The 20000-nt window shown below is 46.5% G+C and overlaps 1 protein-coding gene across 1 annotated transcript in view; it reads left to right on the top strand.

Moving 5' to 3' along the window:
- Positions 1-20000, top strand: part of LOC139415808 (pyruvate carboxylase, mitochondrial-like) — a 403045-nt gene that overhangs the window by 334052 nt on the left and 48993 nt on the right. Inside the window, exons 15-20 of the mRNA XM_071163915.1 lie at positions 1369-1468; positions 13059-13215; positions 15048-15149; positions 15339-15477; positions 17591-17758; positions 17941-18022. Coding sequence (XP_071020016.1) covers positions 1369-1468; positions 13059-13215; positions 15048-15149; positions 15339-15477; positions 17591-17758; positions 17941-18022 — 748 coding nt within the window. The remainder of the gene's footprint in view (positions 1-1368; positions 1469-13058; positions 13216-15047; positions 15150-15338; positions 15478-17590; positions 17759-17940; positions 18023-20000) is intronic.

The following is a 20000-nucleotide window of genomic DNA, read 5'->3' as shown; positions in this document are numbered from 1 at the left end:
GAGCCCAGCCTGGTCTACTGCTCATGGACACCACCTTCAGGGACGCCCACCAGGTAGGTAACATAGAGGTTAAAGGTTAGAGGTTAGAGGTTAGAGCCCACCCTGGTCTACTGCTCATGGACACCCACCTGGTAGGTAACATAGAGGTTAGAGGTTAGAGGTTAGAGCCCACCCTGGTCTACTGCTCATGGACACCCACCTGGTAGGTAACATAGAGGTTAGAGGTTAGAGGTTAGAGCCCACTCTGGTCTACTGCTCATGGACACAACCTTCAGGGACGCGCACCAGGTAGGTAACATAGAGGTTAGAGGTTAGAGGTTAGAGCCCATCCTGGTCTACTGCTCATGGACACAACCTTCAGGGACGCCCACCAGGTAGGTAACATAGAGGTTAGAGGTTAGAGGTTAGAGCCCAGCCTGGTCTACTGCTCATGGACACCACCTTCAGGGACGCCCACCAGGTAGGTAACATAGAGGTTAAAGGTTAGAGGTTAGAGGTTAGAGCCCACCCTGGTCTACTGCTCATGGACACCCACCTGGTAGGTAACATAGAGGTTAGAGGTTAGAGGTTAGAGCCCACTCTGGTCTACTGCTCATGGACACCACCTTCAGGGACGCCCACCAGGTAGGTAACATAGAGGTTAAAGGTTCAAGCCCACTCTGGTCTACTGCTCATGGACACAACCTTCAGGGACGCCCACCAGGTAGGTAACATAGAGGTTAAAGGTTAGAGCCCACTCTGGTCTACTGCTCATGGACACCACCTTCAGGGACGCCCACCAGGTAGGTAACATAGAGGTTAGAGGTTAGAGCCCAGCCTGGTCTACTGCTCATGGACACCACCTTTAGGGACGCCCACCTGGTAGGTAACATAGAGGTTAAAGGTTAGAGGTTAGAGGTTAGAGCCCACCCTGGTCTACTGCTCATGGACACCACCTTCAGGGACGCCCACCTGGTAGGTAACATAGAGGTTAGAGTTTAGAGGTTAGAGGTTAGAGCCCACCCTGGTCTTCTGTTCATGGACACCCACCAGGTAGGTAACATAGAGGTTAGAAGTTAGAGGTTAGAGGTTAGAGCCCACCCTGGTCTTCTGTTCATGGACACCCACCTGGTAGGTAACACTGTAGATCCAACATTGGGCCCAGACGCATAGAAACGTACGCACACAGACATCGGTGGAAAGTATCAGGCCTGCACTATGGATCCCAGATGGTAGTTGGATTGTAGGTAGCCTAGATGGTTAGAGCAGTGGGCCAGCAACCGGAGGGTTGTCGGTTCAAATCCCAACATTTCGTGCAGAGTGAGATGACACTGTAGATGCAAGGCACTTAACCTCTTCAACTGTAGTCTTCTTTTTCCTGGTCAACAGTCCCTCCTGGCCACCAGGGTGCGAACTCACGACCTGAAGAAGATAGCACCTTACGTATCACATAGCTTCAACAACCTGTTCAGCCTGGAGAACTGGGGAGGTGAGACTGTCTTTATCTGTCTTTTACTGTCTCTGTCTACCTGTTCTCTCTCTCTCTCTCTCTCTCTCTGTCTACCTGTTCTCTCTCTCTCTCTCTCTCTCTCTCTCTCTCTGTCTACCTGTTCTCTCTCTCTCTGTCTACCTGTTCTCTCTCTCTCTCTCTCTCTGTCTCTCTGTCTGTCTCTCTCTCTCTGTCTACCTGTTCTCTCTCTCTCTCTGTCTACCTGTTCTCTCTCTCTCTCTCTCTCTCTGTCTACCTGTTCTCTCTCTCTCTCTGTCTACCTGTTCTCTCTCTCTCTGTCTACCTGTTCTCTCTCTCTCTGTCTACCTGTTCTCTTTCTCTCTCTCTCTGTCTCTCTGTCTGTCTCTCTCTCTCTGTCTACCTGTTCTCTCTCTCTCTCTGTCTACCTGTTCTCTCTCTCTCTCTCTGTCTACCTGTTCTCTCTCTCTCTATCTCTCTGTCTCTCTCTCTATCTCTCTCTGTCTCTCTCTGTCTCTCTGTCTCTCTCCCTGTCTCCATCTCTGTCTCTCTGTCTCTTTGTCTCTCTCTGCATGCTGGGAGGGTTAGGTGCATGCTGGGAGTTGTGAGTAGATGTATATATCCTGTGTTTTCTCTTGTTTCCTTGTCTTGGTGGTTTCCCTTTTTGCTGATGATGATGCATGATTAAGGTCATCATTATTTTTATTTATTTGTTGTGGTAGATTTAAGTATATTGTTTTTCGTGTCGAAGTTACCCTGAGTTTGGGGGGCGGGGGGTGGCGACCCACATGGGGACGTCGTCCCTGTCACTTCGGCAAGGCTTTAGTTGAGTTACTGAAGCTACTGCCACCGTGAAGGAGTTTCTGGTCGTCGTAGGAGAGAAGGTGCGATATGAGAATGTTGCTTATGCATCCCGGATGAATAAAACGGTGGTGGTTTTTCTTATTGATCGTTTGGTTGAGCATGGCGTACTTCTTAAAGAAGAGTGTCTTGTAGATCAGATGGTTGAGCATGGTGTACTTCTCAAAGAAGAGTGTCTTGTAGATCAGATGGTTGAGCATGGTGTACTTCTCAAAGAAGAGTGTATTGTAGAATGTATGGTTGAGCATGGTGTACTTCTTATAGAAGAGTGTCTTGTTGATCAGATGGTTGAGCATGGTGTACTTCTCAAAGAAGAGTGTCTTGTAGAATGTATGGTTGAGCATGGTGTACTTCTCAAAGAAGAGTGTCTTGTAGAATGTATGGTTGAGCATGGTGTACTTCTCAAAGAAGAGTGTCTGGTAGATCAGATGGTTGAGCATGGTGTACTTCTTAAAGAAGAGCGTCTTGTAGATCGTATGGTTGAGCATGGTGTACTTCCTAAAGAAGAGTGTCTGGTAGATCAGATGGTTGAGCATGGTGTAATTCTATAAGAAGAGTGTCTTGTAGAATGTATGGTTGAGCATGGTGTACTTCCTAAAGAAGAGTGTCTTGTTGATCGTATGGTTGAGCATGGTGTACTTCTATAAGAAGAGTGTCTGGTTGATCGTATGGTTGAGCATGGTGTACTTCTTATAGAAGAGTGTCGTGTAGATCAGATGGTTGAGCATGGTGTACTTCTTATAGAAGAGTGTCGTGTAGATCAGATGGTTGAGCATGGTGTACTTCTTAAAGAAGAGAGTCTTGTAGATCGTATGGTTGAGCATGGTGTACTTCTATAAGAAGAGTGTCTTGTAGATCGTATGGTTGAGCATGGTGTACTTCTTATAGAAGAGTGTCGTGTAGATCAGATGGTTGAGCATGGTGTACTTCTCAAAGAAGAGTGTCTTGTAGAATGTATGGTTGAGCATGGTGTACTTCCTAAAGAAGAGTGTCTTGTTGATCGGATGGTTGAGCATGGCGTACTTCTTAAAGAAGAGTGTCTGGTTGATCGTATGGTTGAGCATGGTGTACTTCTTATAGAAGAGTGTCTGGTAGATCGGATGGTTGAGCATGGTGTACTTCTATAAGAAGAGTGTCTGGTTGATCGTATGGTTGAGCATGGTGTACTTCTATAAGAAGAGTGTCTGGTTGATCGTATGGTTGAGCATGGTGTACTTCTTATAGAAGAGTGTCTGGTAGATCGGATGGTTGAGCATGGTGTACTTCTTAAAGAAGAGTGTCTTGTTGATTGGATGGTTGAGCATGGTGTAATTCTTAATGTTTATTCAAGTTACGCCACTTATTTCTCTGTCAACAAGGGTAACAATTTAGAATGTACCTCCGTTTATTCCCAATCAGCTGTTGGAGCACGAGTTATTGGGGTTTGGGAAGTTTGCAAGTTCAATTAAGATTGTCCCGTTGGTTTGCAAACACCTGGCTTTGAAACAGGTTATGTCGTTTCAAACAACCGGCTCTGAAACAGGTTATGTCGTTTCAAACACCCGGCTCTGAAACAGGTTATGTCGTTTCAAACAACCAGCTCTGAAACAGGTAATGTTATTTTGGCGACAGATGTTTATGTTTTGGGACTCACCGGAGCAGACTTTAGTGTTATCGTTTAAAATCTAGTATGACAAAAGTCTGTATATGGTTTATGCTAGTACGGGTAGTCAACTCTTCTTCTTGAGTGTAGGGATGTTGGCCTTAAGCGACATGTTTGCCCGAAAAGGGAGAAGGCCGAGGGAGGGGCGCAGGTGGTCCTCGTAACGCCTGGGCCCACTGATGTAGAGAGAGCTGGGCCTCGTAACGCCTGGGCCCACTGATGTAGAGAGAGCTGGGCCTCGTAACGCCTGGGCCCACTGATGTAGAGAGAGCTGGGCCTCGTAACGCCTGGGCCCACTGATGTAGAGAGAGCTGGGCCTCGTAACGCCTGGGCCCACTGATGTAGGGAGAGGTGGGCCTCTTAACGCCTGGGCCCACTGATGTAGAGAGAGGTGGGCCTCGTAACGCCTGGGCCCACTGATGTAGAGAGAGCTGGGCCTCGTAACGCCTGGGCCCACTGATCTAGAGAGAGCTGGGCCTCGTAACGCCTGGGCCCACTGATGTAGGGAGAGGTGGGCCTCTTAACGCCTGGGCCCACTGATGTAGAGAGAGGTGGGCCTCTTAACGCCTGGGCCCACTGATGTAAGGAGAGGTGGGCCGACAGAGGTAGAGCAGCCAAAAGCACCTGTTGCTGAGGAACAAGTTATCCGTGTTGAGGGCACGGAGTTGCAACTTGTATTAGAGGGAAACGTTATGCAGCAGAAAAATATTGTTGTAGAAGGTAAGGATGGATATGAAGAGCCAGTTCCTCAGACTGGTGAGCAGGTGCCCAGTATGAGTAATGGGGTACAGGAGGGGGTTCAGGTGAAGCTTATCTCTCAGGTAGTGGAGGAGGTGCCCGGTACGAGTGATGGGGTGCAAGTGGGGAGTGTTGAGAGGGATGTGGCTGAGGGGAGTCAGGGGTCTGTGGCCTCAGTTGAGGTGAGGGGAGTCAGGGTTCTGTGGCCTCAGTTGAGGTGAGGGGAGTCAGGGGTCTGTGGACTCAGTTGAGGTGAGGGGAGTTAGGGGTCTGTGGCCTCAGTTGAGGTGAGGGGAGTCAGGGGTCTGTGGACTCAGTTGAGGTGAGTCAGGGGTCTGTGGCCTCAGATGAGGTGAGGGGAGTCAGAGGTCTGTGGCCTCAGTCGAGTTGAGGGGAGTCAGAAGTCTGTGGCCTCAGTTGAGGTGAGGGGAGTCAGAGGTCTGTGGCCTCAGTTGAGGTGAGGGGAGTCAGAGGTCTGTGGCCTCAGTTGAGGAGGATCAGGAGAAGGATATGGATACCTCTCCTGATACGACAGCAGCTGGTGACGATTCAATTTACAATCTAGAGGAGATAAATGTGTTCCTGGATCAGACTTTGGGGAAATCTGTCAAATTGGCAGATGTTTTTGATGTTGATAAGTTTCTGAGGTCAGCTGTGGTGTTACAGAAGACGGTGGGGTTAGACCAGTTGAGTGTGAAGAAGCGTTTCCACTTGAGGGAATGTGTTACTGCTGTCACGGCAACAAAAGGTGGCGGGAAACGTGGTCAGGTTAAGAGAAAATAAAAACGATGATGGTGATCATTCTTCACAGGGTGTCTTTTTTCTCTTTGTCTGGTTTCTCTGGGACAGGAATAAGAGGGGGAGGGACAGGAATAAGAGGGGGAGGGACATGAATAAGAGGGGGAGGGACAGGAATAAGAGGGGGAGGGACAGGAATAAGAGGGGGAAGGACAGGAATAAGAGGGGGAGGGACAGGAATAAGAGGGGGAGGGACAGGAATAAGAGGGGGAAGGACAGGAATAAGAGGGGGAGGGACAGGAATAAGAGGGGGAAGGGACAGGAATAAGAGAGGGAAGGACATGAATAAGAGGGGGAGGGAGAGGAATACGAGGGAAGGGACAGGAATAAGAGGGGGAGGGAGAGGAATAGCAGGGGGAAGGACAGGAATAAGAGGGGGAGGGAGAGGAATAAGAGGGGGAGGGAAAGGAATAAGAGGGGGAGGGACAGGCATAAGAGGGGGAAGGACAGGAATAAGAGGGGGAGGGACAGGAATAAGAGGGGGAGGGACAGGAATAAGAGGGGGAAGGACAGGAATAAGAGGGGGAGGGACAGGAATAAGAGGGGGAAGGGACAGGAATAAGAGAGGGAAGGACAGGAATAAGAGGGGGAGGGAGAGGAATAAGAGGGAAGGGACAGGAATAAGAGGGGGAGGGAGAGGAATAGCAGGGGGAAGGACAGGAATAAGAGGGGGAGGGAGAGGAATAAGAGGGGGAAGGGACAGGAATAAGAGGGGGAAGGAGAGGAATAAGAGGGGGAGGGAGAGGAATAAGAGGGGGAGGGAGAGGAATAGCAGGGGGAAGGGACAGGAATTAGCAGGGGGAAGGGAGAGGAATACGGGAGGGACTGGAACTGTAAATTGGATTTTACTGCTGATCGCACTGCTGAAGAACCTCACCTGCGGTCAGCTACTTGTCTGTCTGGTCTATTAACTGAGTTTGAGCTTTCTGATGTGTGGAGAGTAAGGAATGCTAAAGTTAGGCAGTACACATGGCTAAAGGTTAATGAAGGTCGTGTCAGTGTAGTAATATTAGACAGGTTGTATGTATCTGATCACTACTGTAGTAGGGTTGGAAGGTTAAACAGGTTGTGTGTATCTGATCACTACTGTAGTAGGGTTGGAAGGTTAGACAGGTTGTGTGTATCTGATCACTACTGTAGTAGGGTTGGAAGGTTAGACAGGTTGTATGTATCTGATCACTACTGTAGTAGGGTTGGAAGGTTAGACAGGTTGTGTGTATCTGATCACTACTGTAGTAGGGTTGGAAGGTTAGACAGGTTGTATGTAACTGATCACTACTGTAGTAGGGTTGGAAGGTTAGACAGGTTGTATGTATCTGATCACTACTGTAGTAGTGTTGGAAGGTGTGCCATTACCCCTGTGGGTTTCTCTGATCACCATAATGTGTCTGTTGATATTCACTTGTCCTGTCCACGAAGGTCGTCTTCTTATTGGCATTTTAATGTTAAATTGTTACACACTGTCATGTTTTGTGAAAAGTGTTTGTTGTTTTGGGGAAAATGTAGAGTTATTAAATGGAACTTGGAGTCCTTGAGACAATGTTGGGAGGTTGGGAAGTGATGAGACTAATGAGGTTGACTTCTACAGCCCAAATACGTGTGTTTTGTCAACAGTATACTGCTGGAGCATTGTGAGTCTCTGTGTGCTAAACAGTTGTTACAAAGTTGGGCCCTGAGCAGAGAGTCGCCTTGGACTCTGACTTCACCCTGCGGGAAGCTGTCCACAGCAGTTACACAGCTCTCATCAGGCCGAGCCCCTAGCATCGATGGTTTACCATCTGAGTTTTATAAGCACTTTTAGGCTGTTGGGGGGGTCCACTCCATGGTTACCAGGGGGGCTTCAGATAGGATCTGCTCCATGGTTACCAGGGGGGCTTCAGATAGGATCTGCTCCATGGTTACCAGGGGAGCTTCAGATAGGATCTGCTCCATGGTTACCAGGGGGGCTTCAGATAGGATCTGCTCCATGGTTACCAGGGGAGCTTCAGATAGGATCTGCTCCATGGTTACCAGGGGGGCTTCAGATAGGATCTGCTCCATGGTTACCAGGGGAGCTTCAGATAGGATCTGCTCCATGGTTACCAGGGGAGCTTCAGATAGGATCTGCTCCATGGTTACCAGGGGGGCTTCAGATAGGATCCGCTCCATGGTTACCAGGGGGGCTTCAGATAGGATCTGCTCCATGGTTACCAGGGGAGCTTCAGATAGGATCTGCTCCATGGTTACCAGGGGGATTCAGATAGGATCCGCTCCACGGTTACCAGGGGGATTCAGATAGGGTCCACTCCACGGTTACCAGGGGGATTCAGATAGGATCTGCTCCATGGTTACCAGGGGGGATTCAGATAGGATCCGCTCCACGGTTACCAGGGGGATTCAGATAGGATCTGCTCCATGGTTACCAGGGGGATTCAGATAGGATCCGCTCCACGGTTACCAGGGGGATTCAGATAGGATCTGCTCCATGGTTACCAGGGGGGATTCAGATAGGATCCGCTCCACGGTTACCAGGGGGATTCAGATAGGATCTGCTCCATGGTTACCCCACCGAGGGGTCAGATACAAGAGCTTCACAGGACCCTTGTTAATTTCTTCTGGTCTGGACAAGATTGGATTAAAGCTCCGTATCTGCCACTGCACGAGGACAAGGACTGGCGGAAATTTCCTCCAGGATCATGGCTTTCCGGCTTCAAGAAGCCCAGAGACTATTGTACAGTGATGGTTCTAGCTGGGTCGACACAGACTACACACTGATGAGGAGAGCGGGCGGTTTGAGCTTAGACAAGCACTTTTTCCTCTTAAAGCTAGAGGGGGGTGATTTGTCTGGCCTGACCCAATTTTATGAGTCTGTTATGCAGGCTTGGAGAGTTTTCAACTTGTCCTGTAAGGCCGGCACGCCACCAGGGATGTGGCTTTTTGAAGAGCCTCTTTTTCATAACACTGCCATCCAATCCCGTGCTCTGGGTTCAGCCAGACTACGTTCATGCCTGTTAGGCGTGGGGTGTACCAAGCTGGGTCATCTGATGCGGAGCAGGAGCAGATCGTTGGAGGAGCTGGGAGAACGAGCGGGAATCCGATCATCTCGCCTACTGAGGAAGGTCATAGCTGAGGTCTGCATGCCGGAGGGGATGTTGGCAGCGAGACTGAGGCTTGAGTTTACAAACTGGTTAATAACATTGATCTGTTTATGAGTAAATGGGGTACTGGTTAAAAATGTTGATATGTTTATGAGTAAATGGGGTACTGGTTAAAAATGTTGATATGTTTATGAGTAATTGGGGTACTGGTTAATAACGTTGATATATTTATGAGTAAATGGGGTACAGACTAATAACATTTATCTGTTTATGAGTAAATGGGGTACTGGTTATTAACATCTCTAAGTCTCTCTCTGTCTTGTCTATATATATATATATATATGAGAGAGAGAGAGAGAGAGAGAGAGAGAGAGAGAGAGAGATGTCTCTCTAATATGGTCATACGTTGGACAGGAGGTTAGGAAGTGCAGCTCAGTTTCCACCTCATTTTGTGGGCAGTGTGCACATAGTCTGCCTTTCTCAATAGAAAGGTTATGCTCACTGAGTCTATACATAGTTAAAGCTTTCCTTAAGTTTGGGTCAGTCACAGTGGTCAGGTATTCTGCCGCTGTGTACTCTCTGTTTAGCGTCAAATAGCATTCTAGTTTGCTCTGTTTTTTTGTTAATTCTTTCCAATGTGTCAAGTAATTATCTTTTTTTTTTCTCATGATTTGGTTGGGTCTAATTGTGCTGCTGTCCTGGGGCTCTGTAGGGTGTGTTTGTGTTTGTGAACAGAGCCCCAGGACCAGCTTGCTTAGGGGACTCTTCTCCAGGTTCATCTCTCTGTAGGTGATGGCTTTGGTATGGAAGGTTTGGGAATCGCTTCCTTTTAGGTGGTTGTAGAATTTAACGACTCTTTTCTGGATTTTGATAATTAGTGGGTATCGGCCTAATTCTGCTCTGCATGCATTATTTAGTGTTTTAAGTTGTGCACAGAGGATATTTATGCAAAATTATACAAATCAAATCAAATCAAATCAAATTTTATTTGTCACATACACATGGTTAGCAGATGTTAATGCGAGTGTAGCGAAATGCTTGTGCTTCTAGTTCCGACAATGCAGTAATAACAAGTAATCTAACTAACAATTCCAAAACTACTGTCTTGTACACAGTGTAAGGGGATAAAGAATATGTACATAAGGATATATGAATGAGTGATGATACAGAGCAGCATAGGCAAGATACAGTAGATGGTATCGGGTACAGTATGTACAAATGAGATGAGTATGTAAACAAAGTGGCATAGTATAGTATAAAGTGGCTAGTGATACATGTATTACATAAGGATACCGTCGATGATATAGAGTACAGTATATACGTATGCGTATGAGATGAATAATGTAGGGTAAGTAACATTTATATAAGGTAGCATTGTTTAAAGTGGCTAGTGATATATTTACATCATTTCCCATCAATTCCCATTATTAAAGTGGCTGGAGTTGAGTCAGTGTCAGTGTGTTGGCAGCAGCCACTCAGTGTTAGTGGTGGCTGTTTAACAGTCTGATGGCCTTGAGATAGAAGCTGTTTTTCAGTCTCTCGGTCCCAGCTTTGATGCACCTGTACTGACCTCGCCTTCTGGATGATAGCGGGGTGAACAGGCAGTGGCTCGGGTGGTTGATGTCCTTGATGCACAGTCTCAATTTTTGTGTTTGTCCCATTTGGAGAATTCTTGGTTGGTGAGCAGACCCCAGACCTCACAACCATAAAGGGCAATGGGCTCTATAACTGATTCAAGTATTTTTAGCCAGATCCTAATTGGCATGGCAAATGTTATGTTCCTTTTGATGGCATAGAAGGCCCTTCTTGCCTTGTCTCTCAGATCGTTCCAGCTTTGTGGAAGTTACCTGTGGCGCTGATGTTTAGGCCGAGTTATGTATAGTTTTTTGTGTGCTCTAGGGCAACAGTGTCTAGATGGAGTTTGTATTTGTGGTCCTGGCGACTGGACCATTTTTGGAACACCATTATTTTGGTCTTACTGAGATTTACTGTCAGGGCCCAGGTCTGTCAGGGCCCAGGTTTGTCAGGGCCCAGGTTTGACAGAATCTGTGCAGAAGATCTAGGTGCTGCTGTAGGCCCTCCTTCGTTGGGGTCAGAAGCACCAGATCATCAGCAAACAGTAGACATTTGACTTCAGATGCTAGTAGGGTGAGGCCTGGTGCTACAGACTGTTCTAGTGCCCGCGCCAGTTCGTTGATATATTTGTTGAAGAGGGTGGGGCTATAAGTTGTTTCCCTGTCTCGCCCCACGGCCCTGTGGAAAGAAGCGTGTGATTTTTGCCCTTGTTGTTTGTGTCCATGGATTTTATAATGTCGTATGTTTTTCCCCTAACACCACTTTACAACAATTTGTATAGCAGACCCTCATGCCAAATTGAGGCTTTTTTGAAACAAACACTTCTAACACTGTAATGATCTCTGAGCAGCGGGAGTTTCAAAGGCTTCTGAAAAGCCTTTCTGTCTCTCTCTCTCCCTTTTCCTCCATCTCTCTCTTTTCTCTCTCTTTTCTCTCTCTTTTCTTTCTCTCTCTCTCTCTTTCTCCCTATTTCTGTCTTTCTCTGCACGACAGCTTGTATTTGACCAGAGAAAACAGTGAAAACTAATACAACTCATGTTTTATCTCCCTGTAGAGTTAGTACACAAACCAGAGTCCTACTTTCTACTGTCTACAATACTTATACTTATTAATCTCCTTCAATACTTATACTTATTAATCTCTTTCAATACTTATTAATCTCCTTCAATACTTATACTTATTAATCTCCTTCAATACTTATACTTATTAATCTCTTTCAATACTTATTAATCTCCTTCAATACTTATACTTATTAATCTCCTTCAATACTTATACTTATTAATCTCCTTCAATACTTATTATCTCCTTCAATACTTATACTTATTAATCTCCTTCAATACTTATACTTATTATCTCCTTCAATACTTATACTTATTAATCTCCTTCAATACTTCTACTTATTAATCTCTTTCAATACTTCTACTTATTAATCTCTTTCAATACTTATTAATCTCCTTCAATACTTATACTTATTAATCTCCTTCAATACTTATACTTATTAATCTCTTTCAATACTTATTAATCTCCTTCAATACTTATACTTATTAATCTCCTTCAATACTTATACTTATTGTAACGATTTTCTTGGTGAGAAGGAGAGTCGGACCAAAATGCAGCGTGTAGATTGCGATCCATGTTTATTCAACAAACGAAACACGAATCTAAATACAAACGCTACAAAACAATAAACGTAACGAAAACCGAAACAGCCTATACTAGTGTAAACTAACACAGAATAAGGACATCAAGACACTAAGGACAATAACCCACGACAAACTCAAAGAATATGGCTGCCTAAATATGGTTCCCAATCAGAGACAACGATAAACACCTGCCTCTGATTGAGAACCACTTCAGACAGCCATAGACTTAGCTAGAACACCCCACTAGCTACAATCCCCATACATACACACCACATACAAAAACCCATGCCACACCCTGGCCTGACCCAATACATGAAGAAAAACACAAAATACTTAGACCAGGGCGTGACAATTATTTTCTCCTTCAATACTTATACTTATTAATCTCCTTCATTACTTATTATCTCCTTCAATACTTATACTTATTAATCTCCTTCAATACTTATACTTATTAATCTCCTTCAATACTTATACGTATTAATCTCCTTCAATACTTATTATCTCCTTCAATACTTATACTTATTAATCTCCTTCAATACTTATACTTATTAATCTCCTTCAATACTTATACGTATTAATCTCCTTCAATACTTATTATCTCCTTCAATACTTATACTTATTAATCTCCTTCAATACTTATACTTATTAATTTCCTTCAATACTTATACTTATTAATCTCCTTCAATACTTATTATCTCCTTCAATACTTATACTTATTAATCTCCTTCAATACTTATTATCTCCTTCAATACTTATACTTATTAATCTCCTTCAATACTTATACTTATTAATCTCCTTCAATACTTATACGTATTAATCTCCTTCAATACTTATTATCTCCTTCAATACTTATACTTATTAATCTCCTTCAATACTTATACTTATTAATCTCCTTCAATACTTACTCTTTGGGTTGCGTTCCAAATTACACCCTTCTTCTTACATAGTGCACTAGAGCTCTATGGACCCTGGTTAAAAGAAGTGCACTACAAAGGGAATAGGGTGCCATTTTGGGATCCGTCCCATATCTCTGACCCTCTCTGGCTCTCTGATGGCTTTCTGATGACATGACCTAAATGATCCTTCCCTGCGGTATCTGCATGGCTTCACTGTAGACTGTGGAGATGGTGTAACTGAAACTCTCTCTCTCTGTGTGTGTGTGTGTGTGTGTGTGTGTGTGTGTGTGTGTGTGTGTGTGTGTGTGTGTGTGTGTGTGTGTGTGTGTGTGTGTGTGTGTGTGTGTGTGTGTGTGTGTGTGTGTGTGTGTGAGTGTGTAGGAGCTACATTTGACGTGGCCATGCGATTCCTCTACGAGTGTCCCTGGAAGAGACTCCAGGAGCTGAGAACCTTAGTACCCAACGTTCCCTTTCAGATGTTACTGAGAGGAGCTAACGCTGTAGGATACACTAACTACCCTGATAACGCAGTGTTCAAGTGAGAGGACACACACACACACACACAACCTAACTCTGATTCAGAGGGGTTTGGGTTAAATACGGAAAGACACATTTCAGTTGAATGCATTCGGTTGTACAACTGACTAGGTACCCCCTCCCATAGAAACAGAACAAAGACTGACTGGGTCGTGTCCATAGATACAGAACAAAGACTGACTGGGTCGTGTCCATAGATACAGAACAAAGACTGACTGGGTCGTGTCCATAGATACAGAACAAAGACTGACTGGGTCGTGTCCATAGATACAGAACAAAGACTGACTGGGTCGTGTCCATAGATACAGAACAAAGACTGACTGGGTCTCGTCCATAGATACAGAACAAAGACTGACTGGGTCTCGTCCATAGATACAGAACAAAGACCGACTGGGTCGTGTCCATAGATACAGAACAAAGACTGACTGGGTCGTGTCCATAGATACAGAACAAAGACTGACTGGGTCTCGTCCATAGATACAGAACAAAGACCGACTGGGTCGTGTCCATAGATACAGAACAAAGACTGACTGGGTCGTGTCCATAGATACAGAACAAAGACTGACTGGGTCTCGTCCATAGATACAGAACAAAGACCGACTGGGTCGTGTCCATAGATACAGAACAAAGACTGACTGGGTCTCGTCCATAGATACAGAACAAAGACTGACTGGGTCGTGTCCATAGATACAGAACAAAGACCGACTGGGTCGTGTCCATAGATACAGAACAAAGACTGACTGGGTCTCGTCCATAGATACAGAACAAAGACTGACTGGGTCGTGTCCATAGATACAGAACAAAGACTGACTGGGTCGTGTCCATAGATACAGAACAAAGACCGACTGGGTCGTGTCCATAGATACAGAACAAAGACTGACTGGGTCTCGTCCACAGATACAGAACAAAGACTGACTGGGTCTCGTCTCTGATGCCAACCGAACCAATAGAACAAACGACCAGCCTGCTTTGGGTAGCAACCCTATATTTGTGTTTCCGGACTATATCATACAAAATGATTAAAAATCAAATCAAATCAAATGTATTTATATAGCCCTTCGTACATCAGCTGATGTCTCAAAGTGCTGTACAGAAACCCAGCCTAAAACCCCAAACAGCAAGCAATGCAGGTGTAGAAGCACGGTGGCTAGGAAAAACTCCCTAGAAAGGCCAAAACCTAAGAGACGAGATTAAATAGTAAGAATAAATTCATCAAAATAACGTTGTATAAAAGAGATAATGCCATCGAAGCCGGTGTTTGGAGCATATATTGGCACAGTTTTGTCTCGGTCCTAACAACACCCCTGCTAATATATCCAATATGCAGGGTTACTAGAGTGGTTGAGGTGGGTTTATGCATACAAAGTGGCTGGTAGTGAGAATATATAAATACTGACCGTAGCTAGTATTATAGGAACTGTGTGTGTGTGTTTGTCACCCTATCGGTGATGACACACACACACAGACACACACACACACACACACACACACACCAACTACCCTACAAGACCACACACAAACGTACCTGACAACAGACCTCACAGATCAACATCCTTCCTCAGAATATGATGGTACAATAATCTATTTACCCTCTTCCTCATCCGCCTCTCAACCCTCCTTCCCCCGTCTATCTATCTATCTATCTATCTATCTATCTATCTATCTATCTATCTATCTATCTATCTCTCTTTCCTCTCTCTTTCCTCTCTATATCTATCTATCTCTCTCTCTTCCTCTCTCTTCCTCTCTCTTCCTCAATCTCTCTTCCTCTCTCTTCCTCTCTCTTCCTCAATCTCTCTTCCTCTCTCTTCCTCTCTCTTCCTCTCTCCCCAGGTTCTGTGAGGTGGCGAAGGAGAACGGCATGGATATATTCCGTGTATTTGACAGTCTCAACTACCTCCCTAACATGATACTGGGCATGGAAGCCGCCGGCAGGTAGGTTGACCGTACCGTCCAGACTGTCCCTAAGGAACAAAGAGTTAGCCCTCCTCACATCACCGCGCGCGTGTGTCGTTTTGTCTCCGTGATGTGATACTGCATGTCAAAATACAGTAGGTACATCGTATTATAGCCACGTCTATATTTAACGCAGACATCATCATCGTCAACCTTCGTCATCCACAGGGCAGGAGGGGTGGTGGAGGCTGCTATCTCCTACACAGGAGACGTATCAGACCCCATGAGACAGAAGTACTCCCTGGCGTACTATGTTAAGCTGACTGAGGAACTGATGAAGGCTGGGACTCACGTACTCTGTATCAAGGTGACTTTTACTGACACGCATATCTACACACACATGTTACCAATATGTTATAGATGTTACCAAGATAAGCATAGCAGTCAGACGTCCTTTGTCCTCGTCTTGTCGTGTCCCGTGTATATATATATTTTATATATTTACATATTTTCTTCGCACATCTTTTATATATTTTATTTTCCAAAAACTCAACTTCAAATCACTTTCCTGCAACCCGCCTCACCAATTAAAAAATAAGATTTACCTCAAATCTAAAATCCATAATAGAAGCTAGCCAGAAGCTAGTCAGAAGCTAACCAGAAGCTAGTCAGTTTACTGGCTAACATTAGTATTCAGCGAACCACGGTTTGTGGTCTTCAGCAATCCTAAAGCTAGAAAAGCTATCGGCAGTTTTGTACAACGCGACTCAGACCAGAACATACCGGACCTATTTTTCTCTCCATATCCCCGGATTTCAACCGCAAGCTCTGGACATTTATACCTGAATCTCGCAGCTAGCTAGATGCTATCCGTGTGACTATTGGCTTACGTCGGTCCCGGAGCAAACATAATTTATTCCGGAGCTAGCCAGCTGAGGAGTTCCATCAATCACTCCTGGGCTACAATCACCTATCCGGACCTGTTTTACTGCCAACGCGGAACCCCACCGGGCCTTCACGACTGGACTACCGACGTTATCTGCCCGACGGAGTTATCCAACTGGCTCCTCCGTCACAACGTTACCTGAACGCCCATCTGCGGCCCCCCTTATCGGCTGCTATCTGAATAGACCTATCGGACAATGTTTCTTGAGTCACTATAACTATATCTATTTTGCCAATTGTATTGATCCCCTCTACCACACGGAACCCCACTAATCTACCGACGGAAACGTACGAGGTGGCTAAAAACAGACCTCCATCATATGCTAGCTTGCTACCGATGGCCCGGCTAGCTGTCTGAATCGCCGTGACCCCCAACCAACCTCACCACTCACTGGACCCTTATGATCACTCGACTAAGCATGCCTCTCCTTAATGTCAATATGCCTTGTCCATTGCTGTTCTGGTTAGTGTTTATTGGCTTATTTCACTGTAGAGCCTCTAGTCCTGCTCATTATACCTTATCCAACCTTTCAGTTCCACCACCCACACATGCGATGACATCACCTGGTTTCAATGATGTTTCTACAGACAATATCTCTCTCATCATCACTCAATACCTAGGTTTACCTCCACTGTATTCACATCCTACCATACCTTTGTCTGTACATTATACCTTGAAGCTATTTTATCCCCCCCAGAAACCTCCTTTTACTCTCTGTTCCGGTAGTACTAGACGACCAATTCTCATAGCTTTTAGCCGTACCCTTATCCTACTCCTCCTCTGATCCTCTGGTGATGTAGAGGTGAATCCAATTACTAGACAATTACTTGACAGTTACTAGAGAGTTACCAGACAGTTACTAGACAGTTATCAAATCAAATCAAATTTTATTTGTCACATACACATGGTTAGCAGATGTTAATGCGAGTGTAGCGAAATGCTTGTAGTGTAGCGAAATGCTTGTGAAACCTAAGATGACCTGGGGTACTAATGTAAGAAATAACACGTAAAAAAACAAAAAACTGCATAGTTTCCTAGGAACGCGAAGCGAGGCGGCCATCTCTGTCGGCGCCGGAAGTAAACAGTCTCCTCTGAGAGAACCATTTGACAACAAGTTACCAGACAGTTACCTGACAGTTACTAGACAGTTACTAGACAGTTACCTGACAGTTACCAGACAGTTACTAGACAGTTACTAGACAGTTACCTGACAGTTACCAGACAGTTATTAGACTGTTACCTGACAGTTACTAGACAGTTACTAGACAGTTACCAGACAGTTACCTGACAGTTACCAGACAGTTACCTGACAGTTACCAGACAGTTACCAGACAGTTACCAGACAATTACCAGACAATTACTAGACATAGCAGAAACAGCTCTAACAGAGAAACGACCACTGCCCTTCAATCTAACTCTCTATTCATCTGCTTCTCTCCTTCTCTTTCTCTCTCTCTACCTCTTCATCCCTCTCTACTTCTCTCCTTCTCTTTCTCTCTCTCTACCTCTTCATCCCTCCATCTGTCCTCTCCAGGACATGGCCGGTCTGTTGAAGCCGGAGTCCAGCCGTATCCTGATCAGTGCCCTGCGTGATCGTTATCCTGACGTTCCCATCCACGTCCACACACACGACACAGCGGGGGCTGGAGTAGCCGCCATGCTGGCCTGCGCTGAGGCCGGGGCCGATGTAGTGGATGTCGCGGTGGGTAACGCACACACGCACACACACACACACACACACGCACGCACACACACACACACACACACACACACACGCACGCACGCACAGACACACACACACACACGCGTTCGCACGCGCACACATGCGCGCGCACGCGCACGCACGCACGCACACACTCACTAACTATTAATATGTTGTCGAAGGTGGACTCCATGGCAGGGATGACGTCACAGCCCAGCATGGGAGCCATGGTGGCCTGCACCAAAGGAACCAAACTCGACACTGGTATGTGATTGGCCCACGGCCCTGTCAATCAGTATGGAGATTGCCTCTATATACTAATCAGAGCCCATTCTAAAATGTCTGTTGGTGTATTGAACTCGATTAGTCAGATTGATCGATAGCTAAGATGACGATTTATTAATTTACCGACTGACTAACCGATTGATCGATTGAAATCCAAATCGCATCACCAACAGATGAAAGCTACAACCTTAGTCTGCCTGTCTATCAGCTGGTTCGTACTGCAGTCTGCCTGTCTATCACCTGGTTCGTACTGCAGTCAGCCTGTCTATCAGCTGGGTCCTACTGCAGTCTGCCTGTCTATCAGCTGGTTCCTACTGCAGTCTGCCTGTCTATCAGCTGGTTCCTACTGTAGTCTGCCTGTCAATCAGCTGGGTCCTACTGCTGTCTGCCTGTCTATTAGCTCGTTCCTACTGCAGTCTGCCTGTCTATCAGCTGGGTCCTATTGCAGTCTGCCTGTCTATCAGCTCGTGTTATAATTCCTCCAGTCAGTCTTTCTAGGGAAATTACTTCCTGTTGAGAGGGTGAAGAGGGTACGGGTGTTTAACCTTTATTTAACCATTTACTGGGCAAGTCAGTTTAGAACAAATTCTTATTTACAATGATGGCCTACCCCCAGGCCAAACCCGAACGACACTGGGCCAATTGTGCGTCGCCCTAAGGGACTCCCAGTCACAGCCTGGTGTGATACAGCCTAGAATCGAACCAAGGTCTGTAATGACGCCTCTGAGATGACTGATCACTGAGATGCAGCGCCATAGACCGCTGCACCACTCGGGAGCCCAGAAGGGAGGAGAGGGTGAAGGGGAGAGGGAGGAGAGGGGAGGCTGAAGGGGAGAGGGAGGAGAGGGGAGGGGAGGCAGAAGGGGAGATGGAGGAGAGGAGAGGCAGAAGGGGAGAGGGAGGAGAGGAGAGGCAGAAGGGGAGAGGGAGGAGAGGAGAGGGTGAAGGGGAGAGGGAGGAGAGGGGAGGCTGAAGGGGAGAGGGAGGAGAGGAGAGAAAGAAGGGGAGAGGCAGAAGGGAAGATGGAGGAGAGGAGAGGCAGAAGGGGAGAGGGAGGAGAGGAGAGGGTGAAGGGGAGAGGGAGGAGATGAGAGGGTGACGGGGAGAGGGAGGAGAGGGGAGGCTGAAGGGGAGAGGGAGGAGAGGAGAGGCAGAAGGGGAGATGGAGGAGAGGAGAGGCAGAAGGGGAGAGGGAGGAGAGGAGAGGCAGAAGGGGAGAGGGAGGAGAGGAGAGGCAGAAGGGGAGAGGGAGGATAGGGTGAAGGGGAGAGGGAGGAGAGGGTGAAGGGGAGAGGGAGGAGAGGAGAGGCAGAAGGGGAGAGGGAGGAGAGGGTGAAGGGGAGAGGGAGGAGAGGCAGAAGGGGAGAGGGAGGAGAGGGTGAAGGGGAGAGGGAGGAGACGGGAGGCAAAAAATGTGTAATGAGGAATGGCATGGAGAGATGTTTACACAATCATTTACAGATGAGAGGGGAGGGAGGGAGGGAGGAAGGGGGTCAGAATGGGGGTTGGAGGAAGAAAGAGAGGGGGTCAGAATGGGGGTTGGAGGAAGGGAGGTAGGGAGTCAGAATGGGGGTTGGAGGAAGGGAGGAAGGGGTTCAGAATGTCACACCTGACAGGAGAAGAAGGATCCATATCTCCACCCTGTCACACCTAACAGGAGAGGAAGGATCCATATCCCCACCCTGTCACACCTGACAGGAGAGGAAGGATCCATATCTCCACCCTGTCACACCTAACAGGAGACGAAGGATCCATATCCCCACCCTGTCACACCTGACAGGAGAGGAAGGATCCATATCCCCACCCTGTCACACCTGACAGGAGAGGAAGGATCCATGTCTCCACCCTGTCACACCTAACAGGAGAGGAAGGATCCATATCCCCACCCACCCTGTCACACCTGACAGGAGAGGAAGGATCCATATCCCCACCCACCCTGTCACACCTGACAGGAGAG

Source organism: Oncorhynchus clarkii, chromosome 9 (genome assembly GCF_045791955.1).
Source record: "Oncorhynchus clarkii lewisi isolate Uvic-CL-2024 chromosome 9, UVic_Ocla_1.0, whole genome shotgun sequence".
Classification (NCBI taxonomy): Eukaryota; Metazoa; Chordata; class Actinopteri; order Salmoniformes; family Salmonidae; genus Oncorhynchus; species Oncorhynchus clarkii.
Note: the sequence above shows the minus strand (reverse complement) of the source record. Positions and strands in the feature narration are given on the sequence as shown.